Raw genomic sequence first — 17225 nt, 5'->3', positions numbered from 1 at the left:
CTTTTACATCCAACAACTCCAGCCACCTGGCCAATGTGAACTCCAAGTGTCCTAACTATCCTGTTGCCTCCCACTGAGGGGGCTCCAACCTGGATGGGTTCCTGCTCTGCCAGGGGGAGGGCACTGGGGAACACAGCGCCACGTCCAGACGTGGCCTTCGCCAGGCATCCAACACTTCAGTGGGCGGGCAGCCTGCTGGCCCGGGCAGAGAAGACTGAACTCCTGAAGGTTTCCACTTGGATGAGATTCCACAGGGAAAGCAGGAATGGGGTGGGTTTGGCAATGGGCCATCTAAATGGGTTTCTGTCAAAAGGCTTTTCCACTTAGAAGCATTTTCTAAGGAGAGTCTTTGTCTTCTGTTGGAGGTGGTAGGGATTTGTGGTCCTCAGGCCTCCCTTGGAAAATCTAGCTCTGCGAGAATTTTTTTCTTTAAATGAGAGAGAGAGAGAGAGAAAAAAAATACAGCTTCCCCTTTCTTGAACTGTGCGTCACCAGCCAAAGAATTCGGCAGCGATAGCAGTGCTATGAATAGTCCAGTTATAATAGGTTTCAGAAGAGTTCAGAGCCCAACCACAGGAATCATTTTATCAGGGCTGAGTGAAAATTGTGTCTTTTATAAACGAAGTTTTGAGAGGAACAGTTACAATCTGCCTTCTGAATTGACCACTTATTGATTTGTTTTTACCCATGTGAATCACTCCTTTAAAAGAAAATGTTGGTTTCTGTTCATATTTGCAAGAGAACTAAAACCAAATGTGCGTGAAATCATGGCACTTCCACCCCAAGAGGACTGTGAACTTGGGGTCATTCCTTCAAAGACAAACTTCTTACTGCCTGTGAGCTGTCCTTATCAAATAAGGTTGAACTTTTCAGATCAAAGGCGGTTGGCAGTCTGGCTGTAATTATTTATTACTTGGGTAGAAAGAAACAAAAAGCCAGTGGGAGAAAAGCTACATGCTCAACCCAACGAGCCTCCCCAAAGAGCTTCATCATGAGGTCCTGGATGGAGGATCTGGGGAGACAGAGGTTTCAGCCCCCGTGATGATAAGGGAACCCAGAGACTCAGTCGTCCAAACGTGGTTGGAAAGTAAAACAGAAGTTTAATCTGGGCTTGGAGAAGTCCATGGAAAAAAGAGACATTTAAATGGGATTTCTGCGTTGAATAAATGAGGCAGGAGAATTTAAAGCTGAAGCAAATGACCAAGGAAAGAATAACAACGAGTCGCTGCATGTAGTTGAGTGGAAATGAAAATGGCATGGGTCTGCTTCAGAACTGATCTCTTCTTGCTTCCGCAAAGTGGGAGAGGACACGGAAGAGGACTTGGAAATGCCTTTATCTGGTGTTCTAGGATGGCCCAAAGTTCAGAAACAAGGCCGTCTCTCTCCCTGCTGCTATGTCACTCCTGCCTGAGGGCTGAGAAGCCTGGAAGCCTCCCCTCTGCCCCTGCCCAGGCAGAAAGCGGTGACAGCGTGTGTGAGCGTCGGCCTGCAGCTGCAGGAATTCCTTTTTGGGCCGGTGGATCTTTCCCATGTGTCTGCTAGCTAGGAAATTTGCTCTTTTTATAAAGAAAAATGTCTGGGGAGCTACCTCCACTGCTAAGTGGATGGTACTATCTGCTACTATTTAGAACATGTGGCATGATTTTACGAGTCGGTTCAGAGCTGATGGCTCAGGTCATTGGGTTAAAAAGCTGTGGGTCTGAGGGCTTATCCCACTGATGCCTGCCTCGACCCTCGCGTTAAGCTGCCAAAATAATAACGGATCACAGGGAAGCCACCTCAGAACTGACACACACAATTGTCATTCTCCTATCAAACACTTAAATGGCCACCTAAAAATTCAGGCCTGGGAGCTGTCATTCATGCTAAAGTCATGCTTTCTGTCTTACCCCAGTACTGGAAGCAAGAGGAGAGCTGGTTATTCTCTGAGAGCCGTCAACTTCCCCAGAACTGGATCACTCCCTCGCCTGCCTCCGATCACCTGCATGAGCTTGGGCATTCCATGCTACCCCTCTGGGTCTCTGAGCTCACACCTGCACAGCTGTGTTTGCATATTAAATGAGATGATGTATGTAGTGCTAACTTCATGCATTTGCTGTGCTCAATAAGTGGGAGCAGACTCCTTTCCTGGAGATGAGGTATAAAAACCCCTGAACTAGGTCCTGGGGTGCCCTTCTCTACAATATATACACCTAAAAAGCCCCACCTATATATAACACAGCCCCTGAAAATGTTAGCACAGCCCAGTAAGGCAGAAATTCTTGATTTGAGAGAAAGCTCCTAGAGAGTGTGACCTGCAGTTCCCAAATTGCAAATTGTTCTCAACATCTTCCCAGACTCCTCAGTCAAGGAGTCAGAGCAAATCCAAAATAAGCGAAGGAAAAAGACACGAGAAAGCAGCAACACTGGAGAGGGACATAGCAGCCATGCAGCATGGCTGCTCTGCTTTTGCAGAGCCTTGCTCTCCTCGGAGTTTGTCCTGGGCTCCTCAGCACGTGGCGCTGGAGAGCAGGCTGTCAGCATGCCCACATTGCTGAGAAATGGGGAAACAGAAGGAGCCTGGGGTGCTTCCTGCCTTGGTGTCTGCTTTGGGGGACCCTCAGAGCTGGGTCACTCAAATCCCACCTCCTGCTCACAAAGTGGGTCTCTGGTGGAACTGATGGAAAGCTTCGCATGACCTGTGCCTATTGAGTGGTATCAAATTTGGTATCAATTTTTTTTTGCGTGCTGCCCCAGCATCCATCTTACTTTGGTGAAGTCACTTGCCTCCATGCTGACCTTTGGCTTAGTCAATAAGCAGCTTTCCAGTCCTGCAGCAGAAGCTCCCCGAGAGGCCAAACCCACATCTGTGGCTACCACCCCCGTCACCCACACACCTCACCCCAAACCCATAGCTGGGCCCAAAGGATATGCTCACCACCCTCACTGCCTTTGGACCCCCAGTCCCTTTCCTGTTTCCTGTGTGTTTGCTTTAAACTGACCAATCCTTGACTCCCATGGGAAATCTGCTAACCCCCACCCCTGGACCACTGCAGAGGCACCAGCCCACAGGTCCCCCCTGCTCTGCCTGGGTGCTCCCCACCCACTGGTTGAATCACCCCACCTAATTGCACTTCCCATCAACCCTCGTGGCCCCCCTCTCTCCCTGGGACCTGAGAGTAACAAATTATCTTTCCTCACACATGATGGCCTCAGTTTCCTATTGCATCGTACATGACCTTCACCTGCAGCCAAATTAAAAATCCAACCTAACTAAGAACAAGTGGTGCAGCAAGCACTTTGGCTGCTCTTGGCTCACTTGTTTGCTCTCTCAGATAGCGAATCCTATCTGGGCAGGATCCCTAGCTCGCTGACATCCATGCTTCTCTATGCTGCCACCTGTCACCTCCTCCAGGTGTTGCCTAAGCTTCCCACCCCAAAATGGCGGCCCTATAGCTCTGAGTCCTCCCCAGCAAGTGCCAAGGGCCAACCCTAGGATGGTAAGAGGGGAGCCCCTATGGTTTCTCGCACCTCCTGAACAGGAAAGACTGGCGCTGGGTGACAACGACACTGGGTAGGTAACTTTGCCTACAGAATGGAGGTCTTACTGCGGTTCTGACAGTAAAAGCCCACAAGGCAGGATGGGCATGCCCCCTGCTCCCCCAGCTGTTTCTCACAAGTAAGGTGGCTAGGGCTGTAGGCATGTGGGCTGACAGGGAGAGCGCTAGACGGGAGACTGCTGGGGGAGGCTCCAACCACTGTAACTGTGAACTGTGTATCTGGGTCCACAGAGCCTTCCCCTGGCTCCAGGGGTACCTCCTCCATGGGAAGCAAGATGTGCCCCACAAGCAATGGTGCTGGTGTCGGCAATCCTTATGTGGCAGCTGTCTCCGAAGCAGATTCTTCATCCCCTGACCCCATGGGATAGAGAAGCTGTAAACCCTGGTGTGAGGTGACTAAGCAACTACTGGAAATAATAAAAGGGAGAAGGGGCCTGAGCATACTGTGCTAGCAACCCCTAAGACAGCAGACGAAGATTCTAAGTTGCTTAAGACATGTCAGATTCTCCTGCAATGGACACAGGCCCTGCTCAGTGCTCCCGTGGTCTGCGGGCTGCACCTGATGATCTCTCCACTATCACCCTTAAGTGAAAACAAACGTCCCACCCCTGGAAATTCGACTGGCATATCCTAAAGAGAGAGACAGTTGCCTCTGAGTCTGGTTGAATCTTCCCTGTCACTATATGTAAGATCAAGCAGGGAACCCAAGGAGAGCCCAAATTAAAAAAGGAAGACTCCAAATTTTACTTGATGGGAGATTCCAAACCATACTTAAAGATTTTGTTCAAGGGTACAAGGAGAAAGGGGGCAGATTAGTTGCTGAGAGTCTTTAATGTAGGGTCTGGGCTGCCACATTCATTTTTTTTAAAATGAGGTATTGGCTAGTATCACTAAAGACTCTGAGCCCCTCCTGTATTGATGAAAAAGAAAAAGATGCAGACACACTTGTCCAAAGCACATGGCCACTGGCAAACCATTCATGAAGTCCTACTGCTTACTTAAAAAGATTGAGATGATGCAATGGGCATAGCATTTCTCTGAGCATCCATACAAAGGAGACCTGGAGTTCATCTCCAACCATGAGGAGGAACCCCCTTCTTAGACACCAAAGCATGGAAACTTTTCTTACAGGGAGTCTGTCCCCTCGAATTCCTGGGCCATCTTTCTCAGTGTTATCTGCAGGGCTCAACTTCTCTGGAGGCTGTGGACGGGGCAGAGCCATTGGCAGAACTGAGGGGCCTCCCACGCATCCCCATCCAAGTCTCAGATCCCGGCTTATGAGACCCAGGTGGTCCTCCTACAGGGGCCACTGCTGCCTCCTCCTGCATATCCAAGGTCAGTCCCTGCTCTCCTGACAGTTGTGACTCTGGGAATAATTCTTATTAAATAGCTACCCCGAATGTGGCACACGTGTTCTTACTTTCCCCACTCTAGGGTTTGATGCTTTAACCTTTGCTTGGAAAAAGATCAAATCCTTGGCTCCCTTGGTAGACCATGCCAAATGGGACCCCCAATGCAAGAGCCCTGCCGATCAAGGGGATGAATGCCCCCAGAGTGCCTGAAACAAGGTCCTACGGGGTCTGGCCTGAAATCCTGACTCCTTAAAAGCAAATAAAAAAAAGAAAGCAAACCAGTCATTACACCTACCACCATCCCCTATGATAGCCCTACTGGGCCTGTTCTTCCCTCTACCAAGCAAGGGCCATAATATCCACCTTCACGTACAAGTCCCACTCGTCAGAGCCCCTATTCCTAAAATCATCTAATTTTATTAAAAGATATACACAGGCATGTGGGCAACTGCTTTGCTGAAACTGACTTGGCTAACATGCTTCACTCGTGCCAATAGCTAAAGAAAAAAAAATTCCTAACTTCAGCCACCAAGACCCTAACAATGGGTCTTTCAAAAAAAGACCAAAACATTCCTGGTACCAGACAACTGACATCAAATTAAAAGGTGACTCTAAAAAGGCCTCCCAGAGGCCCACACTAACACACCATTTACAGAAATGAGCTTAGCAATAGCACCCCATTAAATACAAGGATGATCAAACTTTCTCAGATTCCTGGGCATCATCTGGCCCTGGGCAGCAGTCAGATCCCCACTGCCATCAAACACAAGCCCACTCAGGCACGAAGACATGCACAGCACCTGTAAGGCTTCTTCTTTTTCTCAGGTAACACATCCCACATCTCTCACTCCCATTACAGCCCCTATGCAAAATCACATGCACATCTTCTGCTTCTCACTGGGGAGAGCCCCTGCAAGGTGCCTTAAAATTGACACACTGGGGCAACTTCACATGCCATGCTCCTGTTCCACTGAGAATGGACTTTAGATGAGCAACCTTGGCTACCTGTGAATATGCCTCTTGGATCTTTGGACCAAGCATGGCAAGTCCTGACTACTTTTTGGGCTCTTCTGATAAGTGGAGGTACCTACAGGGCCTCAACTGGTCAGCCTGTGCACACAGGTTCCCCTAATGCCATGGGTGAGAGCTGCCTCCCAGCAGGGGCTCAGCACAGCCTTTGAAGGCTGTAAAAAGAGAAATGGCAGTACAGAAGAGGGCTAAACCTGACAAACTGGGTATTACAGGAGTATGTGACTTCTCCCTCGTTCAACCTTTTGCCCACAATCTTGACCCACTCCTCTAGCTAAGTGGGGAGTCCCTTGGGACCAACTATCTGGCATGGAAAGGGAGTCATCAACACTCCCTTTTTCACTGATGGCAACACTGCTGTATGTGGCGCAGCTTGCTGGGGGATCACAGCATATCCCTACACCTCAAACATCCCACTTACCCAACATGACTGTCTGGGATCTGCACATGTGGAAGAGCTGGAAGCAGCCCATTTAGCTCTCCAGGATGCTCTGAGCTCCTAGTTGCCCAATCTCCATATCTTCACTGACTCTCGGGTGGTGGCCAAAGGGCTGGCAGAGCAGTCAGGCCAATGGAAACAAAATAATTTTCCCTTAAAGGCCCTTGTGATGGGGGCGAAGGGTGCTCTATATTTGGAAACAGTTCACAGCCTCACCCATTTCCACAAACGCTTGACTCACCACACCGTACTATACTGCCAAGAACTACCCAAAATACATTCCTACACAGCATATCTGGTGGGTCCCCCAGCCACAAGGAAGTAGAGTTTACAGCTCCCAAACTAAGCAGTGGAACAGCCTGGGTCACCTTTAGGGAGGAAGGAAAGCTGCATCTAGTGGATGCCAGTCATGGGAAAAAAAAATAGGCTTCTTTTTGTCCCACCAGGAGTGCCCATTACCCACACGAGGCACAACATCTGGCCTGGAAAACATGACCTTCAGAAAGCCCCGAGAGAAATGCATGAAGTCATCTTGTCAGTGAGGAAGAAGCCACACCAGGTCCGGCTGACATGATGTAAGCAAGCAGCCCCAGAAGCTGTATCTCATTGCCTGGCACAATGTCAGCACTCACTCTGGCTCTGGGTTGTAGTATTTCTGCTGGCTGAACAGGTCTTACCTCACCATGCAGGCCCAGGAATATGTCAACAATATTTGGATAATCCTAAAATTGTACCCTAGGGATGGGACAGAGGTGATGGTTGGCTGTTGCTCCTCAACCACCTGCACTCAGCATGTCAATGAACATGGCCGAGAACCCAAACTATCCAACCTATATCAAATGGGTCTGCTGGCACCAATGTATAAAGGATTCTCAACCCAGGTGTAACTTAAGATTCTCATATAGCACCAATGGCCTCCTGAGTAGAATCAAATCAAACCTGCACGGTAAATTGTCCTCTACCACAGCCTGCTGGCCATACTCCTCCAAGACAAGGGATTATATTATAAACAGTGTATCCAAAGAATTAACTCCCAATTAGCTTGTTAGAATAAAAAATATTCTCCCTGCAGAGGAAGTGTGGGAGGCTAGGTGGGAATATGCAGCAAAAGTGTCTGCAAGGTACATTCTAGACCACCCCACAAAAGTCATGGAGCTCTGTGACGCCAACTATTTTACAGAAACCTGCAGAAATGTCATGACTAGAGATGCCCAATGGTATTTAAAAGCCCATAATAAAATTGCAAAATCCCCTATCTTTTATGAATTATTACCTGTGATACCTACCCCCGGTTGGCCCTTGGAGACCATGAAATAATTTGAGACATCATCCCAGCCTATTATTCACTGTTGGAGAGGATACCAACCAAGACCACCACAGAGGGTCACCCCCATGAACCAGAGCCATCTCTATGCTCAAGTCAGCTAATAAATAGAGGCACGACCTTGAAAAATGGAATAAAACTGTCAGCCCACCTCATGGTTAAAATGACACCCTGCCTAAACATGGGACCTGCTTCCTTATGCAATGCTTGATGCCATGAGTCATGGCTTCTTTGACTTCTATGACCTTGTGTCCTGTTACCCCTTCTGGTATGCTAAACATGCCATCTTCTAACATCTAGGGGCTCACATGTTTGCCCTTAGTTCCTTTGCCTAAGATCTGCCCCTCTACATGCTAAAAAGGGCTAATGAAACAACAAAGAACCACTTGAGAGGACTTCCAGGAAGATGGTGTTGGAGTGGGGCGGCAGGGCTCTACTCTCTTATAAAAACAACAGAGGAAGAGCAAAAAAGCTGTCTGAGGGAGCTGCTTTGGGGGTCTGCAGACCAAGAGAGTGCTACACACCATCCAGGAAGGAGAGAGACAGAAAGACAAAGAGGCTGAAAGGAAAACTGTGAGTTACTAGTCCTGCAGCCAGTGATGGCATGCATCCCCAACCCTCAAGGCAAATAGCCTGGGTAAAATCCATGGCCAACGATGAACAATTGAGAGGGGAGTGGACATCTTCCTCCCTGGAAGGAGGAAGGGTATGGTGGAGGGTGTAAAATGGTTTCTCCTCAGTGAGTTTGGCCAGTGGACCCCATTCTGGATCTTGGCTCTAGCCAGACCAGAATGACCAGCAAGAGGAGGTTGAAAGAGACACTTCCACGGAAAAGTTCACTGAAGAGCACTATCTGCTGGTAGGCCACGAAACTATAAGAAGTGAAAACACTGTTTGGAGTCCCTCATGTCCCAGACCCCCTTGATCTGGTCTACACCCCTGGTCTACACCCTCGTGGATCACTGGCCATGTTTTGACAGTATAATCTGGGCAATCTTATAGCTTTAGAATAAGTTGAACTAAAAATCAAAGAAGAGCTGTGAAACAAAACTATTAAACAAGAGAAAGAAATCAACTATCAGAGCAATCATCAACATAATCAGATGCCTAGACATCGGCAAAAAATTACTAGCCATACTAAGAAACAGAAAGATATGTTCCAGTCAAAGGATCAAATAAAAAATTCTGATGAGATACAAGATTTAAGACAATTAATCAATGATGTTCACACAAATATTCTAAAAGAGAGAAAAGATATTAAGATGACACTGGGTAAGCATAAAAACTATTTGAAATCCTGTAAATAAAAGTTACAGAACTTATGGGGATGAAAGATACAATGGATGAGGTTAAAAATACATTTGAAGCATATAATAGCTTTGAATTGGTTGAGTACAGAATGAGTGAGTTGGAGGACAGAGCATCTGAACTTGACAGGGAAAAAAAGTAAAGACTGGAAAAAATGGAACAACATCTCAAGGAATTGAATGACAGTGCGAAACACACAAACATATGCATGTATCCCAGAAGGAGAAGAGAATGGAAAAGGGGCAGAAAAAATATTTGAGGAAATAATGACTGAAAAGTTCCTGACCCTTATGAGAGACATAATATCAATATCCAAGAAGGACAACACACCCCAAACAGAACAAATCTAAATAGACCTATTCTGAGACAGCTGCAACTAACAATGTCAAATCAGAGATAAATAGAGGATTCTGAAAGCAGTAAGAGCAAAGTAATGCATCACATCCAAGGGAAACTTAATAAGATTATTTGCTGATCTCTCACCAGAAACCATGGAGGCAAGAAGGCCGTGGTATGATATATTTAAGGTTCTGAAAGAGAAAAATTGTCAGTCAAGAATTCTTCATTTGGCAAAATTGTCCTTCAAAAATGAGGGTGAGTTTAAAGTCTTCAGTAACAAAAACTAAAAGAGTTAGTAACCAAAACACAAGATTTACAAGAGATACTAAAGGGAGTTCTGCAGCCTAAAAGAAAAAGACAAGGGCAAGAGACTTAAAGAAGAGTATATAAATGAAGAATACTAGTAATGGTAATTAAAAGGGTAAAAAGACAGAAAAGACAGACAATAGTAGAGATGACAACAGAAAGTTAAAGGATAAAATGGGCAAAGTAAGTAACGTCTTTGCAGTAATAACATTAAACATTAATGGATTGAACTCTCCAATCAAAAGACATAGACTGACAGAATGGATAAAAAAATATGAGCCATCTATCTAAAAAATATGAGATATGCTATCTACTAGAGACTCACCTCAGACACAAGGATACAATCAGTCTGAAAGTGAAAGACTGGAAATGAACTAGATACAACAGACATTTGCAGAGCATTACAACCCAAAATAGCATGATGTACATTTCTTCTCAAATGCTCATGGATCCAATCCAGGATAGACCATATGTTGTGTCACAAGACAGGTCTCAATAAATTTTAAAAGATTGAAATTATACAAAATACTTTCTCTGATCATCATGGAATGATGCTAGAAATCAATAAGGGACAGAAAAAGGGAAATTCACAAATATATAGACATTAGACAATATATTCTTAAATAATCAGTGGCTCAAAGAAGAAATTGCAAGAGAAATCAGTAAATATCTTGAGACAATTGAAAATGAGCACACAATATATTAAAACCTATCTAATACAGCAAAGGCAGTGCTGATGGAAATTTATAGCTTTCAATGCTTACATTAAAAAAGAAGTGGTAAAATAAAAAACCTAACTGCACACCTGGAAGAACTAGAAAAAGAAAAGTAATCCAAAGCAAGCAGAAGGAAAGAAATAACAAAGATTAGAGCAGAAATAAATGAATTTGAGAAAAACAACAGCAACAGAATCAACAAAACGAAAGGCTTGTTTTTTGAAAAGATCAACAAAATTGACAAACCCTTGGCTAGAGTGACAAAGAAAAAAAGAGAGAGGATGTAAATAAATAAAATCAGAAATGAAGGGTAGGCATTATAACTGACCCCCCAGAAATAAAAGAGATCTTAAGAGTATGCTATGAACAACTGTACACCAACAAACTAGACAATGTAGACGAACAAATTTCTAGAAACAGAAAAACAACCTACACTGACCTTAGAAGAAAAAGACCTCAATAAACCAATCACAGTTAATGAGACTGAAACAGTTATCAAAATCCTACAAAAAATGAAAATTGCAGGATGAGATGGCTTCATGGGTGAAATCTACAAATCATTCAAAGAAAATCTAATAGTAATCTTGATGAAACTCTTCTAAAAAATTGCACAGGAAGGAATGGTACCAAACTCATTCTATAAGCCAACATCAGCCTAATACCAAAGACAAACAAAGATACTATTAAAAAAGAAAATTAAAAAACAGACCAATTTCTATAGTGAATATAGACGAAAAAATCCCCAACAAAACACTTGCTAACTGAATCCGGAAGCAATGAAAAGAATTATAAACCATGATCAAGTGGGTATACCCAGGGATGTAAGGGTGGTTCCACACAAGAAAATCAACTGCTGTAATACATCACATTATTAAACTTATGTAGAAAAATTACATGATCATCTTGATCGATGCAAAAAAAGGTATTTGACAAAATGTAGCATCCTTTTGTGATAATAACACTCTGAAAGACAGACTAGAAGGAAACTTCTCAACATGGTAAAGTTGAAAAAACCCACAGCTAACATTGTACTCGATGGTGAAAGACTAAAAGCTTTCCCTCTGAGATCAGGAACAAGACAAGGATGTTCACTGTCACCACTGTTATTTAATATTGTCCCGGAAGTTCTAACTGGAGCAATTAAGCAAGAAAAAGAAATAAAAGGCACCCAAAGAGGAAAGGAAGAAGTAAAACTTTTACTATTCACTGATGATATGATCCTATACCTAGTAAATCCCAAAAAATCAACAATAAATTTACAAGAACAGATGAGTTGAGCAAAGTGGCAAAATACAAGGTCAATATGCAAAAAATAAGTTGTGTTTCTATATATTACTGATGAATAATCTGAGGCAGAAGTCAGAAAAAAATTCCATTTATAAAATTAACTAAAATAATCAAGTATTTAGGAATAAACTTAACCAAGGACATAAAGGACCTGTACTCAGAAAACTATGAAACACTGCTTAAAGAAACCAAAGAAGATCTAAATAAATGGAAGGACATTCCATGTTCACAGGATGGAAGACTAAATATCATTAAGATGTCAATTCTACCTAAACTGATTTACAGATTCAATGCAATCCCAATAAAAATTCCAACAGCCTTTTTTAACAGAAATGGAGAAGTCAATTATCCAATTCATTTGCAAGGGTAAGGGCCCCCAAATTGCCAAAAATATCTTTAAAAAGAACAAAGTTGGAGGACTCCTAGTTTCTGACTTTAAGGCATATTACTTAGCTGCAGTTGGTAAAGACAGCATGGTACTTGCATAAAGATAGATATGTTGACCGATGGAATTGAATTGAGAATTCAGAAACAGACCTTCACAAATATGGTCAAGCGATTTTTGACAGGGCTATTAAACCTACCCAGCTGGGTCAGAACAGTCTATTCAACAAATGGTGCTGGAAGAACCATACGCAAAAGAAAGAAAGAGGACTCCTTTCTCACACCTTAAAAAAATCAACTCAAAATGGACCAAAGACCTAAACATAAACGCTAGAACCATAAAACTCCTAGAAGAAAATGGAGAGAAACATCTTCAATACCTTGTTTTCTTAAACCTTACACCCAAAGCATGAGCAAGGAAAGAAAAAATATAAATAGGACCTCCTCAAAATGAAACACTTTTGCACTTGAAATGACATTGTTAAGAACGTGAAAAGGCAGAGGTCATACAACTCAACAATAAAAAGATAAACACTGGGAAGCAGATGTGGCTCAAGCGATTGGGCTCCCATCTACCATGTGGGAGGTTCAGGGTTTGATTCCCAGGACCTCCTGGTGAAGGCACGCTGGCCCACATGGAGTGCTGACCCATGCGGTGTGCTGGCCCATGCAGGAGTGCTGGTCCGCAAAGGAGTGCCGGCCCGTGTGGAGAGCTGGCATGTGTGGAGAGCTGGCGCAGCAAGATGATGTAACAAAAAGAGACACAGAGGAGAGACAGTGGGAGACATGGCAGATTGGGGAGCTGAGGTGGCACAGGAGATAGAGCGCCTCTCTCCCACTCTGGAAAGTCCCAGTATCAACTCCTGGTGCTGCCTGAAGAGAGGATAGATAGACACAGGGGAATGTACAGTGGGTAGACACAGGGAACAGACAGCGAGTGCAAAAATAACAGGGGGTGGGGGGATAAAAAAAAAAGACAAGCAAGCCAATTTAAAAATGGGCAAAAGTTTTGAACAGAAATTTTTCCAAAGAAGAAATACAAATGGCCAAAAAGCACATGAAAAGACACTCAACATTACCAGCAATTAGGGAAATTCAGACCAAAACTGCAATGAGATACCATTTTACACCTTACAGAATGTGCATTATTTAAAAAAAGATAGAAAACTACAAGTGCTGGAGAGGATGTAGGTAAACAGGAATACTCCTTTACTGTTGGTGGGAATGTAAAATGGTACAGCCTCTCTGAAAGACAGTTTGGCAGTTCCTCAGGAGGCTAAATCTAGAACTGCCATATGATCTGGTAATTCCATTACTAGGAACATATTCAGAAGAACTGAAAGCAAGAATGTGAACAGACATTTGCACACCAATTGTTCATAATGGCATTATTCAGAACTGTTAAAAGATGGAAACAACTCAAATGTCCATCAACCAATGAATGTGGGTATATACATATGAAGGAAAACTATTCAGCTGTAAGAAGAAATGAAGTTGAGATGCATATGACAACATGAATGAACCTTGAGGACATTGTGTGGAGTGAATTAAGCCTGAGAGAAAAGGGCAAATATTGTATGGTCTCATCAATATGAACTAAATACAATTAGTAAATTCATAGAGTTAAAGGATAGAGTATAGGTTACTAGGAGATGGAAAGCAGGTTGAGTAGGGAGAGGGGTGTTGATGCTGAATGTTTAATAAGGGGGTTATAAATATGGAGAAATGGTTAGAGTTGATGATGGAAACACATTATAGTGAGCAAATCAACACTGCTGGTTTATAAATGTGGTTGTGACTGAAAGGGGTAGTCTAGGGAGGTTAATGTCAATTGAAACAAAGTTAGAGGACAATCTAGGGACTGTATAACATAGAGATTTCAGTGGTGGATGATGATTTTAGTTAACCGTACAAATACAAGAGTGTTCCTCTATTACAAGGTGTTAAGAATATGGAGCTACATGGAGAAAATACAACTAATGCTAAAGTATAGACTAGAGTTAACAGTAGTATTGTAATATTTTTGTAGCAAGGCAAAGAAGGTACTATTCTATGGTAAGGGTCAATAATGGGGGATATAAGGGGGTATGGGATTTTTCTTTTTGGATTAATGAAAACATTCTAAAATGGACGGACCTGACAACAGCACAATTCTGTGATAAAACTGAGAGCCAGTGAATGTACACCTTGGATGGACTGTATAAGATAGGGGACCATAAAACACAATAAACCATAGGTGAATAATGGACTATGGCTAACAGTACAAATATGAGAATATTCTCTCCTGAGCTATAACAAATACTAATACATGTTGTAAATTAGGATGGTTTGGGGAAAAACACAACAAATAAAAGCTATGGACTATGAAAAGCAGAATATTATAAAAATATTCTTTCATCATTTGTAACAAATGTGTCATGACAGTGTAAGGTGTTTGTAGTGGGGTGATGTTTGGGAACTCTTTATGGTATGCATGATTGTTTTGTTAATTTACAGCTTCTCAAATTAAAAAAAATTACAAAAAACCTCACTAGATTCCCTCACCCAGGGAGTCTTGGATAACAGCCTATCCTTAGACTACCTCCTGGCCAAAAGGTGGGTGGGAGTGGGGAGTCTCTATGCCATAAGAACCACTTCCTGCTGCATGTATAGTAATAATTCGAATTGGGCAAAATCAACTTATAAAATGATTCAAGAGTTCAAGGTGTTTTATAATATAACCAAGTTATTTTCAACAAATGCCTTAGATTCCAAAAACCCTCCAACATTTCCTCCTTGCTGTCCCCTGAAGAGTAGGGGAAATGGCTATGCAAATGCTTCCAGCTATGGGTTTTACTGTTTATTAACATTTACAAGTGATAACCAATATCCCCAAGTGCTGTGTGTGTTGGCTCGATAATGCCACACCCCTGGAGGTAAATATATCAGCCATCCAAACTGCCACAATCCTCCAAACGAATGATTCCAAAGCAAGGAGATATGGATTGCTGTAACCATCAAAGTTTTTTTGGGTGCATCCATCTCTCTTTGGTGAAGCCACTTGCTTCCACACTAACCTTGAGACTAGTCAATAAGCTGCTTGGGGCAGAATCTCCCCCAGAGCCCAAACCCCACCACCCACACACCTCACCCCAAACCCCAGCTGGGCCCAAATGGTAGCTTTGCCATCCACACCACCCTCGAACTCCCAGTCCCTTTTCCTTTCCATGCCTCTTTGTTTCAAACTTGAGTCCCGCAGGAAATCTGCTAACTCCCACCCATGGACCACAATAAAAGCACCAACCCACGGGTCCCTCTCGCTTTGCCTGTATGCTCCCCACCCGCTAGTTGAGCCATGAGAGCTGATCACGTTTCCCATTCACCCCTCTTCCCCTCTCTGGGACTTATGAGAAACAATCTCTCTTTTCTCATGCACAATGGCCTCTGTCTCCCCTTGCGTCACACCTGACCTCCACCAGGACCCAGACTTCAATCTAAATGTACTAACCCAGAACCGGTGGATTGAAGTGGGGGGTTACCCTGTACGTTTCCGCAGAGGTTTTTAAGCTCTTGGGGGAGAAGGGAGGAGGGTCAGGACATGCCAATGCCATTACCGTCCACCACCACCGCAGTCAGCAGGCCCTTCTTCCAGCTGCTCAGCCGGTCATGGGTCTGGCACTGCTGGTCCCGGAAGCTGGGCAGGCCCTTGGGGCAGGGCAGGTTCTCGCAGACTGTGTGCTCCACGCTGGCTCCTCCGCAGTGCGTGCCTCCAGGCCCCGGGCTGGGGGGAGAGCACATCCCATCTGTTAACAGTAGATGGGGCAGGCAGATGCAGGGACAGGAGGAAGTAGCGGGGAGCTCCAATTCTCCCTCTCTGGCTAGGAGAAGAAGGGGGTGGGTGGGGCGAGGCTCCCAAAGCAGTCCCTTCTGCTTTTCCAAGCCACCTTTCAGAAACCCCAGGCCCATGCTGAGGGCGTGTTTAAGGGAGCTGCCAGAAAAAATGCATCCAGGAAGTGTCAGTCAAGACCGCCTGGAAATTGGATACAATGAGTACCAGTTCAGTGTAATCTACAAATGGAGTCTTTTGTCTGATGTTAAAACTTGGCTGTAACACTGAAACTCCCAGGGGTGGGGGTGGGGGAGAGAGTTGTTTTGGTCTTCAATGAAATGAAGACCTTTAAAAGACTCCTAGGAATACTCTAGAGGTCATGAAGTTTCAGGAGGAGTAAAAAAATGGCTCATAGTTTCTTTGTAAAGAAGAGTCAGAAGTATCGTGTCCCTTATTTCAGGGCTTTAGAGTTGACCAGTTAAGTCCCAGCTCTACCACTTTTTCCCCAGGCAAACGTGAGACCACATAGAGTCGAGGCTCTGGCTGAGACTGGTTTTAGGCCCTTCTGGAGCCCCCAGCTGTGTTTACTGGCAGAGCCCAGATGGGAGGGTCATCAAAGTGGAGGGTCAGGACCTCGGGCCCCTCTGCCCAGCTTTCCCATGGGGCCCTGGGGTGGCCTCAGACCTGGACAACCTCTGACCTGTCATCTGCATGATGCCAAGATCATTGTGACAGGTTAAGATTTCTATTTTTTTGTTCTTTCCACTGCACTTTTTACTGAAGTATTTCACACAAGAGAGAAAGAGCACAAACCCTAAGCATCCAGCTCAATAAGATTTCACCAACTGAACACACCTGTTGGCAGGTTAATATTTTTGACGTGTTAAACCTGTTTTACTTTCAGTCTTTCTTTTTCTCATGCCCAGACAGTGAGGTCATCTGTGATTGTTGTCTTAGGGGAGAAAAATGACAGTGGAAGAGGGGCTTCTGCTTTTGTGTCGCTAATGTCTACACACCAGGGCAAACTTTTTCTATAAAGGGCCAGAGGGGGAATATTTTGGGTTTGCAGGCCCTACAGAAGCTGTTGCCGCTGTTCAACTGCCATGGTAACACCAGTGCAGCCACGGACAGAATGGACGAGGCTGGGTGTGGCTGTGTTCCAGTAAAACCTCGTTGACAGTACCAGGTGGTGAGCCAGATGTGGCCCGCAGGCTGTCCTTTGCCCAGTGCTGGTCTACACAGGGCCCTGGAAAGACCTTCCTGAGTAGGAAGAAAGGCTTCCCTCGCACCTCACCCATGGCAGAAGCCGATCCCCTCACCGGCGGGTGGGGGAGGCCTCGGGAGAGGAGAGACACCAGTTATAGACCCAGAGGGAGGGCCCCTTAGTCCTATGT

At 44.5% G+C, this 17225-nt stretch overlaps 1 protein-coding gene across 1 annotated transcript in view; it reads right to left on the bottom strand.

The window, feature by feature from the left end:
- ADAMTS17 (ADAM metallopeptidase with thrombospondin type 1 motif 17) overlaps positions 1–17225 on the bottom strand; it is a 386843-nt gene that overhangs the window by 128153 nt on the left and 241465 nt on the right. Inside the window, exon 13 of the mRNA XM_058294624.2 lies at positions 15617–15783. Coding sequence (XP_058150607.1) covers positions 15617–15783 — 167 coding nt within the window. The remainder of the gene's footprint in view (positions 1–15616; positions 15784–17225) is intronic.

This window comes from Dasypus novemcinctus, chromosome 3, assembly GCF_030445035.2.
Source record: "Dasypus novemcinctus isolate mDasNov1 chromosome 3, mDasNov1.1.hap2, whole genome shotgun sequence".
Classification (NCBI taxonomy): Eukaryota; Metazoa; Chordata; class Mammalia; order Cingulata; family Dasypodidae; genus Dasypus; species Dasypus novemcinctus.
Note: the sequence above shows the minus strand (reverse complement) of the source record. Positions and strands in the feature narration are given on the sequence as shown.